The sequence below is a fragment of the Cornus florida genome, unplaced genomic scaffold (genome assembly GCF_030987335.1).
Source record: "Cornus florida cultivar Cherokee Brave unplaced genomic scaffold, ASM3098733v1 CherokeeBrave_3.0.0_Hap2_Chr11, whole genome shotgun sequence".
Taxonomy (NCBI): Eukaryota; Viridiplantae; Streptophyta; class Magnoliopsida; order Cornales; family Cornaceae; genus Cornus; species Cornus florida.
In genome coordinates this window covers 71,598,720-71,620,492 of record NW_026775581.1, presented here as the reverse complement: position 1 = coordinate 71,620,492, position 21,773 = coordinate 71,598,720, and the positions used below count along the sequence as shown (strand labels likewise).

Below are 21,773 nucleotides of genomic sequence, written 5' to 3'. Positions count from 1 at the left end.
CTGGGGGCATTTTGAGTATCTAATTTCTTTTCTGTTCTCCTAGGAGGTCGTTTGGATTTTTAGTGGGACGTGACCCACTTTGTAACTTAAGACTTTTGTCTGGGACAGCTCAGTGTTGTTGTTGTTTTTTATTTATTTATTTTTTATGGGCTTCAATCTTAAGTGAACGAGAATTCAACCGTTGGTGAGATTAATTTGGAGATGGCGTGGGTTGAAGAAGGATGTAGTGATGGAGGCGTTGTTGTGGTGGACGATGATGGAGATAAACGATCCAAGATTGGCCATCAACTCTTCCCATCATCTTCCTTCATTGACAATCTGCCCCACGAGAAGTGTTCGATGAAATTCTTCAGAGACTCCCTCTCAAAGATATTCATCGCTGCAAGTGCGTCTCAAAACGTTGGCTTAATTGGATCTCCAGTCCCTATTTTGTTCGATCTTATATCCAATTCGAGACCACCATCAATCCCTCTCCCCCTTTGGCACTCTTTTACCAGGTCGATGCTCATTCACCAAATTCAGTTGATTTTAACCCTAACCTTAAACCTAACCCTAACGAAATTGGAATCAGTTTTACATCTGAAATGCCCATTTTTTCCCAATCTCGTGGATTTTCTTTGAATTTCCTTCCCCATCCCAACCCATTAGTATCATCATCAACAGCAGTTGCAGCAGCAACAGCAGATGATCAACAGCAACAGCCAGCAGGAGGGCTCGGTGATCACCTTCGCCTCTTAGCGTCTAACAATGGGTTAGTGTTATGCTCTCCAAGTGTGACTTCTCATAGGGTTTACTATGTATGCAACCCCCTCACAATGCAGTGGGTTGAGCTTCCTCCACCACCCACTTTCCAAAAACATATTCACTTTGGATTTACTACTCGAATTGATGTTGAAGATTTCAAAAAAAGTAGTTTCAGGGTGGTGAGAATCTGTAGTGGGGATAAATTAGTATTAGTGCATCGGAACACTCTCAATTTGGAGATATTTTCATCAGAGACAGGAACATGGACAGAGTCCCTTATATCTTGCCCCCACGAGCCCTTTTTTGGTTCATTTTGTGCAGTGGATTACAAAGGAATGTTATATTGGAGATTCAAGAGCATTTTCTTCGGTTTTGATCCATACAACCCCAGCCATCCACATCGTCCCATAGACATGCCAAAGGGTTATCATGCAAGAAACTGTAAACATGCCCAAGGAGTGTGTAACGGGCATCTCATGTTTGCTCAATTTGGGGGTTACACTCTCACCATTTGGGAACTCAATGACAACTACAGTAGTGATAGTGTTGAATGGTCGGTGGTGCACAAGCTTCAGCTAAAAGTACAATCGCTTCTTTCCCCTTTGACAGTAGTAGCTTTTCACCCCTTTGACAGAGATATTCTATGTCTCTGGTCACCGGGTTGCATTATGGACTGTAACATGCGGAGGAGCAAATTTGAAACAAGCTGTAGAATTGCACATTCCCGTGCCTCCAACTTTCTGCACCATTTGGTCTCCCCATTTGTGCTCCCAGGGTGGCCTACTTCAGTTCCTGCACTTCCGTAGTAATTATCTTCCATCCTCTCATTGTTTATATGGTCTATTTTTTAACAAGTGTTTGATTTAGTTCTCCCAATCAATATTGTTGCAATCACTCTGATGAAAATTCTATTTACTTATTTATTCTACTTTGCATTATATTTTGGGTAACACCTTTATTACAGTTCTATACCACATACCAGAATTAAAATTTTATTTACACAGACTTATCAAAAAAAAAAAAAATTATTTACACAGATAATGTACTTTGCTTTATTAGAGCTATACCACATACCAGAATTATATGAATACTATGCTAGTTTGGATGCCTAAGACTATGATAAAGCAGATGATATATCAAATCAACTGATATTTGATGCCCGGTTCTGTGTTGTAAGTTCCTGCATTCATGGCAGCAACCCCTTTTGTTACTTGAACTGTGTCTATAAATTTGATTGTGAGCTCAACTTTCTAGTGGCCTTCCGACCTCCAGTGAGGCTTTTGGTGTTGGCACTTACCCAGTTGCACCGTCCCGGCATAGTGAGACCATAAATGTGACAAATTTTAAATTCATATGTGTGTGTGTGTCTATATACATAATCATACATATACATACACACACACACACACACACACACACACACATATATATATATATATATATATATATAAGATTTTAGAAAATGTTATTAATATTAAATAAGTGAGATAAACGCTGACCCTGTAAACAAACAAGGTTGTAGCCCCAAATCCCTACCAAACTCATGATAAGTGTTGGAATCATTTTCAGCGTCAGTTTCCCCAAGTTCCTGCATTCCCCCCAATATCCTCATGTTCTAATCAGCTACCCGTGTTTTTATACAGTTAATCATTCTATATGTTTTTACAAGAAACAAAATATCCTGCGGGAGTCTTGGAGAGAGAGGCTTGAAGGAGGAAGGTATCAAGTAGGAGCACCTGATCAGGCAAGTCAATCATGCATTGCCTCCATATTCAGTTGTACATATTTATAAGAAATCTCCATATAGTAATTCCTTTATCTCTCCATTTATATATAAAATATAATATGCATCTTAAGAATCTGCAAACTGTTTTACCTTGTACCTTTTGTGATGGAACTAACATACTTATATTTATTTTCTTATATGTACTAGTTTGAAGATAATTAGGCAATGGATGTCGAATATATGGGATTAAATTGCGTACTGTTGGATGAAGAAACATGGATTATGCACAATGTGAATATAGAGATAGGTAAATATATATGTATGTGTATTGATGAATCTATAAACACACACTCAAATATGGTTAAATATATATACACACAAACCACTTAATATAAAGAGCACATGGATCCTTAATCCGCCCACAGTGTTTTAGACGAGTGTAATTGTTGATTAAGAGTACTATGGTGTGAAAAAAGAAAATTTATATTATTGATATTTTTACCCACTATTTCCTCTGTTTTACTTCAGTTTCAATTGAATCAATTCCAGGTTATTTTATTTTATTTTGGGTGAGATTTGTTCTTTTTACATTAATACTTAGCAAATCAATAGCGTCGACGTGTGAAGAAGGATGTGGAGATGAAGACGTCGCTAAATGCTAAATGGTTCTCAACCTTTAGCAGCGTTATCATCTTGTTCTATTTCTTCATCATCATCCATCATTGTTAGATCATGTTTCTTTGATTATCTACCCATGAAATTCTCCAGAAACTCCTCTTAAAAGTAACCCATCTCTGCAAGTGCGTCTCAAAACTTTGGCTTAACTGGATTTCCAGTCCCCATTTTGTCCAATATCAGATCACCATCAATGTGTCTCCTCCTTTTGCGCAATTTTACAAGTTCGCAGGCTCCACAACATCCAGTTAGTATTACTCCTAACAAAATGGGAATCAATTTTACATCCCAAATGCCCATTTTTTTTCCCGAATCTCATGGATTTTCTTTCAATTTCCATCCCCATTCCAACCCGTCATTATGATCAGCAGAAGATCAAAGGCCAGCAGAGCCTCATCACTATCGCCTCTTAGCGTCGAGCAATGGGTTAGTGTTATGCTCTACCTGTTTTGTTTTTAAGTGGGTTTACTAACTATGTATGCAACCCCTTCACAATGCAGTGGGTTGAGCTTCCTCCAACACCTACTTTCGAAAAACATATTCGCCTTGGATTTACTACTAGAATTGATGTTGAAGATTTAAAAAAAAAAATTAGCTTCAGGGTGGTGAGAATATGTAGTGGGGATGAAATAATAGTACTGCATCAGAACACTCTCAATTTGGAGATATTTTCGTCAGAGACAGGAACATGGACAGAGTCTCTTATATCTTGCCCCCACGAGCCTTTTTTTGGTTCGAATTGTGCAGTGTATTACAAAGGAATGTTTTATTGGAGATTCAAGAGCATTTTCTTCGTACCATAGACATGCCAAAGGATTATCATCCCAGAATCTGTAAACATGCCCTAGGAGAGTGCAATGGGCATCTCATGTTTTCCCAATTTGGGGGTTACACTCTCACCATTTGGGAACTCAATGACAACTACAGTAGTGATAGGGTTGAATGGTTGGTGGTGCACAAGCTTCGGCTAAAAGTACATTCACTTGTTCCCCCTTTGACAGTAGTAGCTTTTCACTTGAGTGACTCAGATATTCTATATCTCAGGTCACCGGGTCACATTACGGACTGCAACATGTGGAGGAGCAAAAAATTTAAAAGAGTCTGTAAAGTTGCACATTCCCCTGCCTCCTAATTTCTTCACCATCTGGTCTTCCCATTTGTGCTCCCATGGTGGCCTACTTCAGTTCCTCCACTTCCGTAGTAATTAATTATCTTCCATCCTCTCTTTGTTTATATGGTCTATTTATTCAGTTGATTCATTTTTTATGAAGTGTTTGATCTAGTTCTCCCCTTCAATCGATTGAGATATCTTTGTCACATTCGTATTAATATTGTTGCAGGAAATTTTTTGTTACTTATTTATTCCCTTTGCGTTATATTTTCAACAACATGCATTTTTACAGTTCTACACCACATACCAGAATTATATGAATATTTTGTAAGTTATGATGCCTGAGTATGAGAAAGCATAGGATATAGCAAATCATATGAGATTTGATGCCCAAGTTTGTGTTGTCAACAAGACCGTGTCCCTACTTGATTGAGCCACATCAGTGGTCAGATACAATACATACTCAATGGTGAGGACCTAAGTATTATCGACGGCTTTGTTCTTTGTTTGTGGAAAGAAGCATAGATTATTTAGTGTCATGCTTTTGCATCTTCACAAAGTTGTGTTTGTGGAGAGAACTGGAAAGAGAATCCCCGAAAGTTTGTCAAAATATTCTCCCTCACAATATTTGACCCTCCCCAAACGTCACAAGTCACAATGGCTGGAGTTGAGGCTGTGTACATTTGACCCTACCCAGGTTCCCTAATGGTGAGATCTTTTTTATTCTCTCTCACAACAGGGCATACAACTTTCTTTACCTATTTGCCAGATTGAAATTCCGCATGGAAACTAAAAGGAAAATTCACACAACGAACATTTGACGTTGCATTTTTGTGTTTCGTAGAAGAGAAATGAGGAAATGAAAGAAAAGGTTTTAAAAATATCCCCACTACCTCTCAGATGAAAGGAAACAAAAACTTTCTCAATCTTCTTTGTTTTTCTCTTACAAAAAAAGAGAAGGGAAAAACAAAGAACTTCAAAATCATTTTTGTTTCTCTTTTTTAATTCTAAAGCAATATTGTTAAGAAGAAGTTCTCTTGACAAGAATTATGAGCTCTATTTGTTGGCCACTAGATTGAGAAGGATCTCGAGATTTAGGAATATGAAATTAGGCCTCAATCGTATGGTTAATATAGAGAGAACTCTCTCTTCTTAACTAATCAGAGTAAACTAACCAACTTCTTCCTTCTCCTCCCTTCTTTTGTTTTCTCTCCTATACCCTTTTACTCATCCCCAAAACAACATTGAATCCTCATAAATTAGAGTTTAGCAATATAGTACAAGCAATTTTGATGGCAATGAGCAGGTAGAAAGGAACAGGAAAGCTCAATGTGCTATATTTAGTTTCATCGGAAACCAGAGACAAAGGTGATACTTCTGATATGATCAGCAAAGAGTACCCACTGCAGTCAGGTCAACTTACCCGAAGAGAACCCGCACAGCTGGCCGAGTGGTTAAGGGGTACGCAAGCCGTAAAAAACTCGGACATTCTGAGTTCAACTCTCATAAGGCTCAAAAATATTCGGATTTAAAAGAAATGTATGGTTTGCGGATAGTTACACAAATCCAAGGTTTACCTTACAGCCATAAGTCAAAGAGTTACAAACAAACTTGCCCAAAGATATAAAATATAGATGTTAGTCTGATGTGCTACTTCTTGAGTCACTTGACAGTTATCTCCAACCAAACCATCAGAATCATATTACTACCAAAGATGATTAATTAATCAATCAACTTGTTGAAGCTTAGCATGAGAATAACTTACAAACACTAATTCAAATTGCTTCCATTTGCGAGTGAGAATGGGATTTTTCCTGGAGTTCATTACAGAAGGAAGTAACATTTCTCCATTAATTCACATTTGAAATGCTGCTACATAAAATTTCCAATGATGGGATTCACTATTTCTCGATACATGTTTATGCTATGCAAATTCCAACAGTGACTCAAAAACGTTAGCTTTGTAATTTTTGCGATTCGTTCTTTTTCTCTTGATTCTTTTCCAATTGAAATGTATGAATCCATGAATCTATGCATCTATATAGATCATGTTCATGGATTAACAAAAATGTGCAAAAGCTCTATTTGCTTTCTGCATGCCAAGCACTTCTTAGAAACCACTCATTGAGTGCGCTGAGAATTTTTATATGTCCAGGTCGATCAGAGGCTCGGCATCCTTCTCGCAGAGCTTTCACACATTCTGGGCCAATCTTAATAAACCATTTTTCTTCTCTTATGTTTGAAAAAGGGTTAGTTCAGTCCATGATATTCTAGTTATTGTGACATCTAAAAGTCAGATGTACACTCTTATCTCCACGTAAGAAGAGGTTATTTTTAATTTTGACCTAGTCACGAGGAAGCAACCTAACGGTTGGGCCAAAGACTGTTTACATCAACATTAAAGGGTGGAAGAAGGGGGTGCATATTCCATATTCTTTATTGACCAAAATTTGAGCCTTGAGACAAAACACCAACCTCATTGTTTATGATAAGATGCCACATTTACCAGAAGGAGATGTATTATTTATTTTGTATTATTATTATTATTATTATTATTATTATTATTATTTTTGCCTGGACAAATAATGCACAGGCTTACTATGCCTCTATGGATACTTGAATTCTTAAACCTTCATTGGTAGAGAGAGATGTGATGTATAGAAAAATGCATTTGATAGAAATTTGGCCTAGAAAGAAGCTTATACTTAAATCTTAAATCTTAAATTTTTAAGTAAATATTAATCTAAGTATGAAAGATACATTCAATAAAATGACATTGCTGGAAGTGACATTTAATATTCACTCAAAATAACCTTAATTTTTTATTTTTATTTTTATTTTTAAAAAAAGACATTTTGATTGAATATTAATACATCTTAGATTGGTGGATGTATACATGGTCGTCATTATCATCCTTACCAATTTTTTTTTTTTTTTTTTTTCATACAAGCGGATTGATCACATGGATTTAATTTTCCAACTCTTTTCTATCATAAAGTCATATTTCCTACCAAATTTAATTTTTAAAAATCATTATATATCATTTCATTCCAAGTTAGTTTAGGTCGACATATTTGTCTTTTACCTTCTATACAAATTAATCTTCCTGAGCATCTAGAGATTGGCGTGAGATGTTCATACCACCTAAGTTGACATACTCTCTCTTATTTTCTCATTAATAGGTGACACGCTTAATTTCCCCTAATCCTTTAATTATTAATTTTATCTTTCCTAGTTTTTCCTAACATCTATCTTAACGTCCACATTTTTGCCAAATGGATTTGTTGTTCATGTGTCTTTTTTAACGCCCAACATTCCGCTCCGTATAATAGCCGATCCAAAAATTGTTACATATACCTTTCCTTTTAACTTATTTCGTATTTGTTTATGGACAATACTTGTCTATACGCTGGTGAGTGGAAAACTTATACTCACCACGTATATGGTGCAATGCTAAACTGACAAGTATACTTACATTTAAAATAATTAAAAATAAATAATTTGATAATTATTCGGGTTAAACCCAAATGAATCCTAATTCTCTCTCCTCTCCCCTTTTTTCACGCTTAATCTTATCCGTTCTGTCCCTCTCCCCCTCCCCCTCCCCCTCTCCCTCTCTCACTTATATTTTTAGAAAGAGAAACTCATGTCTCTAGAGAATTGGTACCAGAGCCATGGCTAAGGCTTAGGGTTTTCGTTTTAGAAATCAGAATAAAAGAATTAAATATTATATATATATATATATATATATATATATATATATATATATTTGAATTTTGAGGACATAAGAATTTGATTGTGTATGATGTATATGTGTATTGCACCGATCGAAATAAAGATTTTTCGTCGTGCTTTCTCGGCAAATTCTTTGCTAATCTGTCCGATCTGTGATTTTTAAACTATATTAAAGTCTGTCTCTAGATCCTATGGATAGGTATCATATTTCTCAACTCTCTAGTGTCGAATTGTATAGTAACATGATGTAATATAGGCTTAACATTAGCGAAGTAGTCATCCTCCTATTCTAGAGAAACGGTTAATTTATCAAGACTCCATTGGAGGTGTCTTTGACTTTTTTCAAGACTCTATAGGGATAGATGCCTATAAATAGGAGTAGGACTTCATTTTGTAGCCATCAAGTCCTGGAGTGAGTCTTGAGAGCCTTGTAGAGAGTTTGAGAGCTAGCCTTGTACAAAACATTCTTTGAAGTAATAGAAGTGTTCTTTCCTTTCCAACTTAAGTGCCCTAGTGTGTGTGAGTGTGCAAGCCAAGTGAGGAGAGGGCGAGGACCACTACAACACTAGTAAGCGCACGAGGAGAGTGTGTTGGCTAAGGTGGACACGGGAGTTAGGCTGACCAAGTACTTGCGCGAGAAGAAGCAATGTCTTGGTGCCGCACGGGAGTAGCTTGAGTGGTGCTGAAACTCTAAGCCCGTGACACACGGCTCTATCCGAGCACTGGTCGGGCTGCATTTGTGCCCGCACCGGTTGCACCTACTCTAACGACCGCTTCTCCTGCAACACTGGCGATTGAGACGACGACCTCTAGTGCAATGGCCTCGGCGGCGATGCCACCCCCAACCCTCGCCCAGTCAACCTCCACCACGTCCACCATCACAGGATCTTTTGACGCCTTTGCAGTTCCAACTATTTGCCATCTTTTCCCTTAATCTGATTCTTTTCTTCTTCGATTTGAACTTTTGAGAATTCTGAGATTGATTTTTTTTTTTTTGCTCATATTGTGGTGACGGTGGAAAGGTGGTGGGTATAGAATGACCGGTTGGTGAACAGTTTGGGTGGATCAGTGGTTGTGTTGTGGGTTAAATCACGCAAAGGATGGGGGCTTAGGTAGTTAGGGGGTGGTGGCGATGATGGGGGTTGTGGCAGAGGGTTGTGATGGCGATGGTGGGGGTTGTGGTGGCGATGGTAGGGGGTGGTGGCGGTAGGTTGTGGTAGCTATGGTTGGGTTATGGCTGTGGTGGGTTGTGATGGTGATGGTGGGGTTATAGTACTGGTGGATTGTGATGGCAATGGTGGGGGTTGTGGCGGCGGTGGGTTGTGGTGGTCGTGGTAGTGGTGGGGTTTATATTGGTGATGGTGGGGTGGTGGCTACTGTTTTATGGTTGTCTGCAATTAGGTTAGTTCATTTTAGGTTAAAATGTATTGTCAATTTCTCAGGGATGGCTAGTTTGGTCATCTCATGGGGTTGATTTTTTATTTATTTATTATTATATAAATTTGAATTACAAGTTTAGGGGTATTTATGACATTTCATTTGAGAGGGGTGTCAATGAAATTTTTTGAAACCTCAAGGGTGTTATTGTCAAAAAAACCTGTTGACCAACATTTGAGTGATTGACTGAAACTTCAAGGGGTGTCAGTGCAATTTATCCTAATATTAAATAGCAAAGTCAAATTTAACATTTCAAAACCCACTTAACGAATACACATTGAATGCTGAAATTACGCATTGAATTTCTGGTAGTCGATCCATAATCAAAAAAGTGTTTGTGATTGTTCCAGAAGAAATGAAACAAAAGATACGGTAGAGCTAGGACAGTTATTGTATGAGGTCTACCCAATGCTAGATGTAGAGGTAACACAATTCCATACAATACGTAGGCCTTGGCCATATCCAACTTAAAAGCCCCATGTACCCCAACTTTTGGCTTTTGAATTCTGATTTCACTGAGCTAGCTGCTCGAAAATTTGACATTTCAAAACCCACTTAACGGGTGTGCCGGGAGTAACTTGATAAGTTTTGTTAGTCTAGGAAGTTTTAAAATTTTAATGGGATTTTATGAATGATTTTAAAAGTAGAGGGAGTTTTGTGATTTTAACCTTTCTGTATATATATATAATTTATTGTTCATCCTTACATGGCTATTGAGCGAAAGTATATAAAAATACTAAATTGGTGTTTTGATTTTTGACAATTAATTTTTGACAACTATTCAAGAAACGTTCAACGACATGCAAAATTATAATATTTGACAAAAATAAAAATACCAAAAACAAAAACCTTAAAAGATGATAGCTAACTTGTCTCCTCAGCCCTAACTCCTTTGAACCTCTATGACCCAAAATTTCCAAAATTATTAACTCTCGTTTTTCGTCTCATTCTTTCTTAGGTCTGTATCCATCCCGTTCTGTGCATCAACGTCCTTCTATGTGTATAAGTGTGTGGCGCTTAATGTAATGAGCTATGAACATCGCTGGCGAATTGATCAGAGCAATCCCTACTCCATTTCCACCTCTCAAGATCAAATCTTTCAGGGATTCATTTACGGACGTACCCACATACGAGTCGCATGCCTCCACCGTGCGTGCCACGCCGGAAATTACATTCTCAGGTAATCTCCTGCGACGATGCCGTCCAGACCTCACTTTCAATCTCTACAATGAGTTGTGAACTTTGATTCTAGCTTTTTTCTGGTCATAGTCGGTGAACTTCAATGACGACCATGTCTTCTCTACCCCCATTAATTGGTGAATGCCGCCGACACTTTATTCCTGCTTAATAAATAGAAGTTCTAAGCTCATAATCGGCGAGGACCGACATCAATATAATTTTTCCTCCCTAAGCTATTCTGCACCTACTGTTTTGCCTATTTTTTTTGTAAAATTATAAACAATTAATAAATATATAAAAATATAAATTATATAAATTAGAAAACATTCATCACCAAATATAAAAGAATAATTTTTTATTAGTATATATATAAATATATTTATGTATAGAAGAAAGGGGAAAGTCTGAAAAACAATCATGTGGTTTTTAATTTGTGCGAATTACACCCTTTTTGTTAGATTTGTTTATATAAATCCATTTAAATATAAAAATGTGCAATTAAGCACTTCCGGTGAGAATTCCGGTACAAATTCCTGTGAGTTGGTCATGTGTCGTGCACATGACCATTTTAAACCCTTTATTTCCAAAATTGCCTTTTTATATTTCTTTATTACCCCTCACCATATATATACACATATATATATACTAGATAGAACCACGTGCAATGCACGTGATTAAGCTTAGCAATACTTTGAGATAGTAAAATAGCTTAGATGATATGTAAAAATAATTTGAAAATTAAATAGAGAAATAAAATCTAAAATGAAATTAAAGTAACTTGTAGATAAAAGTGCTAAATTAATTTGGTTCATGTATTTATAAATTTAGAGCAAAATAAATTCAAAACTTTAAGTTATCTTTCATCATCCGAATAACTATTTGACTATTAATCTTAAAGATAAAAAAGACTTTTCATCATCTTCAAAGTCTCTTTATCTAAAACCTTATGCAAACCCTAATATTGTTGTGGTATTTATAGCCGAACAATTAAAGAATATAATTTTATTTTGGAAAGCAATGAAAATATATATTGAATCAATTGTACAAGAAATTTATTATATCAAATCATATGATGTATTAGAATATAACAGTATGTTTATAAATACTACATATAACACATTATATTTTTTTATAAATAGATTTAAAAACATGCAATAAAAATTAAATAATTATATGTACACGTCTTACTTTTACACTGCTTGATGCACGATAGAATTTTAAATTTAATCAATCACGTTTTTCCTTAACTTTAAAAAAAAAGAGTGAAAAAGAAAAAGATTTCATAATTAAGAAGAGTTTTAGTTTATGATACTTTTTTAAAAAAAATTGTGACTTTTAGTAATATAAATGATTAAAGAAGTGAAATTAAGGTGAGTTTTTATTTGAAGAATATGATGCATTGAGATGAAATAATATTTTTTCAATTGAAGATCATATCCATGCTTTTTTTGTTTTTTTAAAAAAAATCAATATAAGTAAATAGAAATTGGTTTATGATGATATATATATACACATATATATGTAAATGTAATATACATATTACAGATAAAGTATATATTAAACTGGTTGAATTAAATGTCGTTTTATTCTAAATGTAACTCTAGAGAATTTCTCAATTTCTTAGTATTTTTTTTTATTTTATTTTTTACATTTCAATTTATCAATATTTCCAACAATCTTCATGGAACAGACTTCCAAATATAAACAAAGTATATAATGTAATCATAAATACCTTTGAGAGAATTAGGCAAACGTATATAAAAGAATAATATTTCTTAAGAATTAAATAGGAAAGGAACACAAAATTAGACATAAAAGCAACAAAGAACAGTAAACATGTTATATGCGCAGAGAATGGGTTTTTTTTAATATTTAAACATGATTACGATGTAGTTAGACCAAAACATTTAGTTATAGCAGAATATAAATAGTACAAATAAAATATTATAAAATAATAACAATCTAATAAAAGAATAAAAGAATTTATGGGAATTTAATATTCATGCATATTTCTTTTACATCGTAATAAAAGAATTCCAAAACTAAACTATTAAGAGAATATATAAAATATAATAACTCTTCATGTACTAATTATGTATGAAACAATATATATATATATGATTAGATAGTAAGATAAAATATATAAATTGTTCTTCAATTCAAATTAAAACATACCTTTAAAAAAAAAATTTGGAAAGGGTTTTGAGTTGTAATTTGATGTATATGAACCAAAAGATGAGTCTTCTCTCAAAGCCGTTGAAATTATTAGTGGAAGAAGAAACCTCTAACAAATTTTTTGTGAAGAAATTCTTTTTAAAGAGAGTTGGAAAGAAATAGAGAAGGGTGAGATATATGGTGACAAATAGGTGTTTGCAATTAAAAGGTGACTTTTAGAATAGGTGTTAATAGTTATTTGTAAAAGTCACATTTATTCATTAAAATAAATTAAATGATTTAATTGTATATAAATAATGAAATGGTGACTTTTAAAAGAGGTGTTAGTAGTTATTTGAAAAATATATATTATTATTACAAAAAAAGTGTGTATAAAAAATACAAAGTATAGTTAAAAGGTGACTTTTAGAAGAGGTGTTAATAGTAATTTGAAAAGTCATATTTATTTATTAAAATAAATTTAATAATTTAATTGTATATAAATAATAAAAGGTGACTTTTAGTAAAGGTGTTAGTAGTTATTTGAAAAGTATATATTATTATTACAAAAAAGTGTATATAAATAATACAAATAGAATACATTTTTATAGGGTAAATAGATATATACATATATTTGTATATAGTATTTTTATTTTTGTAGTTTATTACTTCAAAAAATTGCTTCACCATTTTGCTTCTTTCGGATTTTCAGGACCAAGACTCCACAGGTTTATCGCCGTATTGTTGCCTCTACTGATGGTTTATTACTTCTTGAAGCTTATATATCTGGACAAACAAAGCTTTGTGTTCATAATCCTATTACCGGCCTTCAAAAGTTGTTACCTACAACTTTAAATCACAGGGAGATTCTGTGGGGCAATTTTGTCATGGTACATGATTCTTCAAATGAAATATATAAAGTGGTTCTTTTTATTGGTGATCCATGCATTATCCATGAAAAGATCCACATCATTACTGTCGACAATGATGGTGATCGGGCAGCCTCGAATGGATGGAATTGATCAGTCCATCCGCATTTTGCCTGCAATGGGGTTTCAATCCCATCAGTGTGAATGGGATATTGCATTGGTTAGCATACACTCACGATCTTACAAATCATAATAATCCTCTTCAAATGGCTTTTGTTCAATCAATGGACATTGCTAGAGAGGAATTTAGGCCAGGAATAAGCTTGCCATGTCAACCAAAATCAGATTCCTATCACCGAGGACTGATAAATTGCAACTTGTTAGAGATGAAGGGATCCGTCTACTTCTCAAATCCCGCCACGGATCTGGAATTAGAGTTATGGATGTTGGAGGATCTGGCTAATCAATTGGGGAGGCTGAAATGATTTGCCCTAAAAAAATTAAAACAAAACCCATAGGTATATGGGTTTTAAACTTCTGATTCTTGTAGATTTTGTAGTATGCAGTTGGAGAGAGAGAGAGAGGGCAAGCTTGAGAGTTGAGAGACAGCGACCGAAGCTTGCGAACGGTGAACCCAAACTGGAACAGCTGGCGTTGGAAACTAGGGTTGCAAGTTGGACGGGCTAGCCCAGCCCAACCCAACCCCAACGCAAGAATTTTGAAATTTGAATACACAATTCACAAATCGGATTTATGTTCGGGTTGGGTTTAATCAAAACCCAGACAATTTGGGTTGGTCTTGGGCTCAACCCGAACCCAACCCAAAATTAATTTTTTTTTTTCTCTCTCCTCTCTCTCTTCTTTCTCTTTTCTCTCTCTTCCCCGAATTTTTTTTTTCTCTCTCCTCTCTCTTCTTTCTCTTTCTTCTTTCTCTTTTCTCTGGCCGTCCCTCAGCCGATCCACCGCCGCCGCCGCCACTTCCAAAAATAAAAACAAAACCCATACATACAAGTTAGCAGTTGCAGAGAGAGAGGGGAGCAAGCTTGAGAGTTGAGAGAGAGGGGGACAAGCTTGAGAGTTGAGAGACAGCAGCTAAAGCTTGCGAACGGCGAACCCGAACTAGAACAGCCGGCGATGGAAACTGAAACATATGGGTTTTGATTTTTTGAACAATCTGAAATGATCTGAAATATATGGGTTTTAAACTTTTGATTCTTGCAAATGGATCTGAAATATATGGGTTTTGAACTTTTGATTCTTGTAGATTTTGTAGTTTGAAGTTGCAGAGAGAGAGAGAGAGAGTTGAGAATGAGACTGGACGATTGGGGAGGCTGAAATGATTTGCCCTAATTTTTTTTTTTTTTTGTTTTTTAATAATATATAGATATATCTATATAATATATATATTTTTGAAAATATATATATATAAATAAAATTTTAAAACTCAACCCGTCAACCCGACCCGACCGGCCCAAAAATATTCGGGCTGGGTTTTTTTTACTATATCTCATGTTAGGTACAATTTGGGTTGACCCAACCCAACCCGATTCAGGTTGAGGTTGGGTTAGGACTGGGCTGGGTTAGACTAGCCCAACTTGCAGCCCTAATGAAAACTGAAAGATATGGGTTTTGATTTTTTAAACAATCTGAAATGATATGCCGATATGGGTTTTGAACCTTTGTTTCTTGCAAACAGATAGATAAACTGAAATATATGTGTTTTGAACTTCTGATTCTTGTAGATTGTAGTTTGTAGTTGCAGACAGAGAGAGAGAGAGGGGCAAGAACGAGAATAGAGATAGAGTATTGATTTAGGGCTATTTTAGTCTTTTCTTATTTTTTGTTATTTTATTATTATTTTTAAGTCATAAATAGATGGTTATTTTAGTCTTTTTATAGCTCTGGTACCGGTCAATAGCCGTCAACACCCAAAATGCACTAATTCGCACCATTTTTAAAATATAGGGGAGGTAAACAAACAATAGGGGGTTATACGCACTATCTCGATATTATAGGAGTGTAAAGCGAGACCCTAGAAGAAATATAAAAGGATAATTTGTTGAAGTTTTATAATTTCAAATAATAGAAAAGATACATTAATTACAATTGTTTTTCAACCAATTAAATGTGCCACCGTGTGCACAGTTGTGTTCATATTATTTTCTTTTTGAGGAGTGCTAATTGTAGTCGCGCAAGACTGTCCATTCACAGTTGGAGTTAATATTGATTAATTTAAAATGCATTAATTACTTTGAATTTCTATTTTTATGAAATTCTACTAACATTACTTTTTAGATAAAAATGCCTTTTTAAATTATGTCTTAAAAAATATATATACAAAATTAGTTTTATATACTTATATATTTCATTTTTGGTGAAGGAATTATTTCCTTTTCTTTTATTTCCTTTTTTTTTTTAAAAAAAATCTATTTATACAAGGATAGTTGTAAAAATAAAAAATAAAAACAAAAGAAACATATATATAAATATATATAGGAAAAAACAAAAAAAAATGAAGAAATATATAATTCATTTTTTTTTTCTTTTACCTTTTTTTTATATATATATATTCTTTTTGGATTTTTTTATCCCTCCTTTTTTTTTTTTTTCCTTCTTCCTTTTATTTTTTTACAAATCTATCCATCCATCTCTTGTGAATGAATTATCCTATCATATAACTAACCACACATACTCCATTAAAAGAGGAAAAAGGAAGAGAACAAGAAATATTAGATAATTTAAAAGAATATTTTTGTCTAAAAAATAATGTTAGTAGAGTTTCATAAAAATTAAAACTCAAATTAATTAATGCATTCAAAATTAATCAATTATAACTGCGATTGTAATTTAGCAATTGCTTGGGCAACTGCAATTAAAACTTTTTTCATTTTTTTTTTTTTTTTTTTAACACTTTCACAATACTACGTATAATCTAACTCATTATAAATAATTAAAATAGAATGTTTGCATTTATTACATTTACACGATTAGGACCAAGTATGGTCCTTTTGTATGGCTTCAATTTCAATTGAACAAGAATTCAATCCTTTTGGTAAGATTTGGAGATGGCTTGGGTTGAAGAAGGATGTGGTGATGGAGGCGTTGTTGTAGGGGACGATGATGGTGATAAACGATCCTTCATTGACAATCTACCCCACGAAGTGTTCGATGAAATTCTTCTGAGACTCCCTCTCAAATATATTCATCGCTTCAACTGCGTCTCAAAACGTTGGCTTAATTGGATCTCCAGTCCCTATTTTGTTCGATCTTATATCCAATTCGAGACCACCATCAATCCCTCTCCCCCTAGAGTCACTTAACAGTTATCTCCAACCAAAACCATCAGAATCATTTTACTACCAAATATGATTAATTAATCAATCAACTTGTTGAAGCTTAGCATGAGAATAACTTACAAACACATTTTTTTTTTTTAATCATATTACAAACACTAATTCAAATTGCTTCCATTTGCAAGTGAGAATGGGATTTTTCCTGGATTTCATTACTGAAGGAAGTAACATTTCTCCATCAATTCACATTTGAAATGCTGCTACATAAAATTTCCAATGATGGGATTCTATTTCTCCTATACATGTTTATGTAATGCAAATTCCAACAGTGACTCAAAAGCATTCGCTTTTTAATTTTTCTGATTCTTTCTTTTTCTCTTGATTCTTTTCCAATCGAAATGTATGAATCCATGGATCTATGCGTCTATATAGATCAGAAGTTTGGCATCCTTCTCCCCGAGCTTTCAGACATTCTGGGCCAATCTTAATAAACCAATTTTCTTCTATTATGTTTGGAAAAGGGTTAGTTCAGCGATATTCTAACTATTGTGACATTTAAAAATCAAATGTTCGCAATCTTACCTACGTGTAAGTAGAGATTATTTACTTTTTTGACCCAGTCAAGACGAAGCAATCTAACGGTTGGGCCAAAGACTGTTTACATCAACATTAAAGGGTGGAAGAAGGGGGTGCATATTCCATGTTCTTTATTGAGCAAAATTTGAGGCTTTAGACAAAACACCAACCTCATTGTTTGTATTGTTAACAGGATCACCAAAACATCTTCAATCACTACCTGAGAATGAGGACATTTGATATCATGGAGCTCCAAGCTCAACCAGGATACGAATGAATGAAAAGGGGACTTTAATTAGTGTGTGCCATGAACCTACAATAGAAATATCAACTTCATAAAAAAAAGAATATGAAAAGATGATTTTTTTTTTTTTTTTTTTTTGTTTTTTTTGTACGGACAAATAATGCACAGGCTTATTATGCCTCTATGGATACTTGAATTCTTAAACCTTCATTGGAGGTAAAATAAATATCATTAGGCTATACTTGTTGATAGAGAGAGATGTGATATATAGAAAATTGCATTTGATAGAAATTTGGCCCAGAAAGAAGCTTATACTTAAATCTCAAATTTTGAAGTAAATATTAAATCTAGTATGAAAGACATTCAATAAAATGACATTGCTGGAAGTGACATTTAATATTCACTCAAAATAACCTTAGTTTTTTATTTTTATTTAAAAAAAAAAGAAAGACATTTTGACTGAATATTAATACATCTTAAATTGGTGGAAGTATATATGAGATCGCCATTATCATCCTTACCTTTTTTTTTATCCAGACAAACGGATTGATTACATGGATTTAATTTTCCAACTCTTTTCTATCATAAAATCATATTTCCTACCAAATTTAATTTTTAAAAATCATTATTTATCACTTCATTCCAAGTTAATTTAGGTCGATATCTTTGTCTTTTACCTTCTATACAAATTAATCTTTCTGAGCTTCTAGAGATTGGCGTGAGATGTTCATACCACCTAAGTAAACATACTCTCTCTTATTTTCTCATTAATAGGTGCCATGCCTAATTTCTCCTAATCCTTTAATTATAAATTTTATCTTTCCTAGTTTTTTCTAACATCTACCATCTCAAGGTCCACATTTTTGCCAAATGGATTTGTTATTTATGTGTCTTTTTTAATGCCCAACATTCCACTCCGTAAAATAGCCGGTCCAAAAATTGTTATATATACCTTTCCTTTTAACTTATTTCGTAATTGTTAATTGCATAAAACCCCATTATTCTTCCTCCACTCTATTCAGCCTACTCAAAGTCATCTTTTTGTACCATCGATCATAGGTATCGAAAATAATTACTTGGACTAGTGCTTACAATGTCAATATCAAGCCTCTAGTCTTGAATTTTTATTAAGTAGAAAAGGAGAAAAATGGTTGGATAAAAGAAAATAACATAATCTCATAATTTACCGTGTTGCTCAAGAGAGAAGAAAATAGAAAATAGAAAATTTTAATAGAAAATATTCTTCCTCCACTCTATTCAGCCTACTCAAATTCTAGTACTTACATCAATCTCTTCGTCTTTTCGTACGATTGATCCAAGGTATCGAAAATAATTACTTGGAGTAATGCTCTAGTCTTGAATTTTTATTTAGTAGAAAAGGAAAAAAATGGTTGGATAGAAGAAAAGAACATAGAGTCTCATAGTCTTTGTGAACAGAGAAGGAAATAGAAAGTTTTTCCTTCTTTGACCATGTAGCCCACGAAGTGTTCGATGAAATTCTCCCGAGACTCCCTCTTAAAGATACCCATCGCTGCAAGTGCGTCTCAAAACGTTGGCTTAGTTGCATCTCCAGTCCCCATTTTGTTCGATCTTATATCCAATACCAGTCCACCGTCAATCGCTCTTCCCCTTTTGCACTCTTTTACCAGTTCGATGCTCCGTCACAAAATCCGGTTAGTTTTACCTCTGAAATGCCCATTTTTTTCCGAATCTCGTGGATTTTCTTTGAATTTCCTTCCCCATCCCAACCCATCATTATCAACAGCAGTAGCAGCAAATCAACAGCCAGCAGAGCCCGATCATCTTCGGATCTCAGCATGTAGCAATGGGTTAGTGTTATGCTGTACAAGTTCGATTTTTCAGAGGGTTTACTGTGTCTGCAACCCCCCTCACAATGCAGTGGGTTGAGCTTCCTCTGCCACCCACTTGCCACAGATGGGTTCGCATTGGATTTACTTCTCGCGTTGATGATAAAGATTTCGAAAAAAGTAGCTTCAGGGTGGTGAGGATGTGTTGTGGGGATGAAGGATTACTCGAGCTGAACACTCCCAATTTGGAGATATTTTCATCAGAGACAGGAACATGGACAGAGTCCCCTATATGTCCCCCCGCGAGCACCTTTTTGGTTCGTGTTGTGCAGTTGATTGCAGAGGAATATTGTATTGGAGATTCAGCAGCATTTTCTTTGTTTTAGATCCATACAACCCCAACCATCCACATGGTACCATAGACATGCCAAAGGAATATGACTCCAAAGCCGGTAAACATGCCGTAGGAGAGTGCAAAGGGCATCTCAGGTTTGCTCAATTTAAGGGTTACCGAATCACCATTTGGGAACTCAATGACAACAATTACAGTGATGGGGTTGAATGGTCCTTGGTGCACATGCTTCTTCCAAAAGTACACTCCCTTGTTTCCCCTTTGACAGTAGTAGCTTTTCACCCCAGGGACAGTGATATTCTATATCTCTGGTTACCGGATCGCATTATGCACTGCAATGTGTGGAGGAGCAGAGAATTCAAAACGGTATGTGAACTTGCAAATTCCCGTGCCTCCCGCTTTCTGTACACAATGGTCTTCCCGTTCATGCTCCCATGGTGGCCTACTCCAGTTCCTCCAATTCCACATACTGTCCTTGGGTAGTAATTATCTTCCATCCTCTCTTTGTTTTTATGGTTTATTTATTCAACTGACTCATTTTTTATGAAGTGTTGGATTTAGTTCTCCCCTTCAATGGATTGAGATATCAGATATCTTTGGCGCCTTTGTACTAATATTGTTGCACACATGTACTCTGATGAAATTTTCTGTTCCTTATTTATTTCCATTTGTATTGTATTTTGGATAATGTGCTTTATTACAGTTTGACAACACATACCAGAATTGTATACTCTGTAAGTTATGATGCCTGAGACTATGAGAAAGCAGATGTCAGATGATATATTAGATCATCTGAGTTTTGATGCCCAACTCTATGTATTGAGTTCCTGCATTCATGGAAGTAACCCCTTTTGTTGCTTGAACTGTGTCTATAAATTTGGTTGTGAGCTTAACTTTCAAGTGGCCTGCCTGACCTCCAGTGAGGCTTTTGGTGTTGGCACTTGCACAGTTGCACCATCCTGGCATAGTGAGACCATAAATGTGACAGATTTTAAATTCATATGTGTGCGTGTCTATATACACACACACACATATATATAGATAATATTTTAGAAAACATTATAAATATTAAATAAGTGAGATAATGGCTAACTTGTAAACAAACAAGGTTGTAGCTCCAGAACCCTAACAAACTCACTATAAGAGTCGGAATCATTTTCAGTATCATTTTCCCCAAGTTCCCGCATTCACTCCAATATCCTCATGTTCTAATCAGCTACCCCTGTTTTTATACAGTTAAACATTTTATATATTTACAAGAAACAATATATCCTGTAGGAGACTTGGAGAGATGGGCTTGAAGGAGGAAGAATTCAAGTAGGAGCACCTGATCAGGCATGTTAATGATGCCTTGCCTCCATATACACTTGTATGCATATCTATTTAAATATTTCAATGAGAAATCTCTATGTGATTATTTCTATATCTATCCGTTTATATATAAAATAGAATATGCATTTTTAGAATCTGCAAACTGTTTTACCTCGTTCCTATGTGATGGAACTTACATACAAATATTTATTTTCCTATATGTAATGGTTTCAAGATAATTAGGCGATGGATGTCTTACATATGGGGATTAAATTGCATACTGTTAGATGAAGGAAACATAGATTACGCACACTGTAAATATATGGGTTGTGTATATGTATATATATAAATATTTGTATATCGATGAATACAGGTATATATATACTCAAATATGGTTGAATATATACACACACAACTTAATATAAAGAGCACATGGATCCTTAACTCATAGATGGTGTTTTAGACTAAGTAATTGTTGATATGGAAGGAGGATAATATGTACCATTTAGTAAAAAATTAGTCTCAAGTTCTCAACGTCATGGCCGAAACCTCATGTTTG

General features: G+C 34.7%; 3 protein-coding genes across 3 annotated transcripts; all 3 read left to right on the top strand.

The window, feature by feature from the left end:
* Positions 1-314: 314 nt before the first annotated feature.
* LOC132281275 (F-box protein At3g26010-like) lies at positions 315-2,978 on the top strand (the record flags this gene model as incomplete). Its single annotated transcript, XM_059782992.1, has 2 exons — positions 315-1,549; positions 2,388-2,978. Coding segments are annotated over 2 exons (1,239 nt in total), but the record flags the coding sequence as incomplete, so codon positions are not given.
* A 7,146-nt stretch (positions 2,979-10,124) lies between these two features.
* On the top strand, positions 10,125-13,794 carry LOC132285658 (uncharacterized). The gene is made up of 2 exons (XM_059787852.1): positions 10,125-10,608; positions 13,474-13,794. The coding sequence occupies exons 1-2, from the start codon at positions 10,454-10,456 to the stop codon at positions 13,781-13,783; spliced, it is 465 nt and encodes a 154-aa protein (XP_059643835.1). The 5' UTR covers positions 10,125-10,453; the 3' UTR covers positions 13,784-13,794.
* A 4,959-nt stretch (positions 13,795-18,753) lies between these two features.
* LOC132285898 (uncharacterized) lies at positions 18,754-21,537 on the top strand. Its single transcript, XM_059788127.1, has 2 exons — positions 18,754-20,382; positions 21,182-21,537. The coding sequence occupies exons 1-2, from the start codon at positions 19,826-19,828 to the stop codon at positions 21,222-21,224; spliced, it is 600 nt and encodes a 199-aa protein (XP_059644110.1). The 5' UTR covers positions 18,754-19,825; the 3' UTR covers positions 21,225-21,537.
* Positions 21,538-21,773: the final 236 nt, after the last annotated feature.

Coding starts and splice junctions, on each gene's coding strand:
- LOC132285658 (XM_059787852.1), top strand. CDS start 10,454: ATGAGCTATGAACATCGCTGGCGAATTGATCAGAGCAATCCCTACTCC. Junction 10,609..13,473: donor GCCGGAAATTACATTCTCAG/GTAATCTCCTGC, acceptor TCGGATTTTCAG/GACCAAGACTCCACAGGTTT.
- LOC132285898 (XM_059788127.1), top strand. CDS start 19,826: ATGGACAGAGTCCCCTATATGTCCCCCCGCGAGCACCTTTTTGGTTCG. Junction 20,383..21,181: donor ATTCCACATACTGTCCTTGG/GTAGTAATTATC, acceptor TATATCCTGTAG/GAGACTTGGAGAGATGGGCT.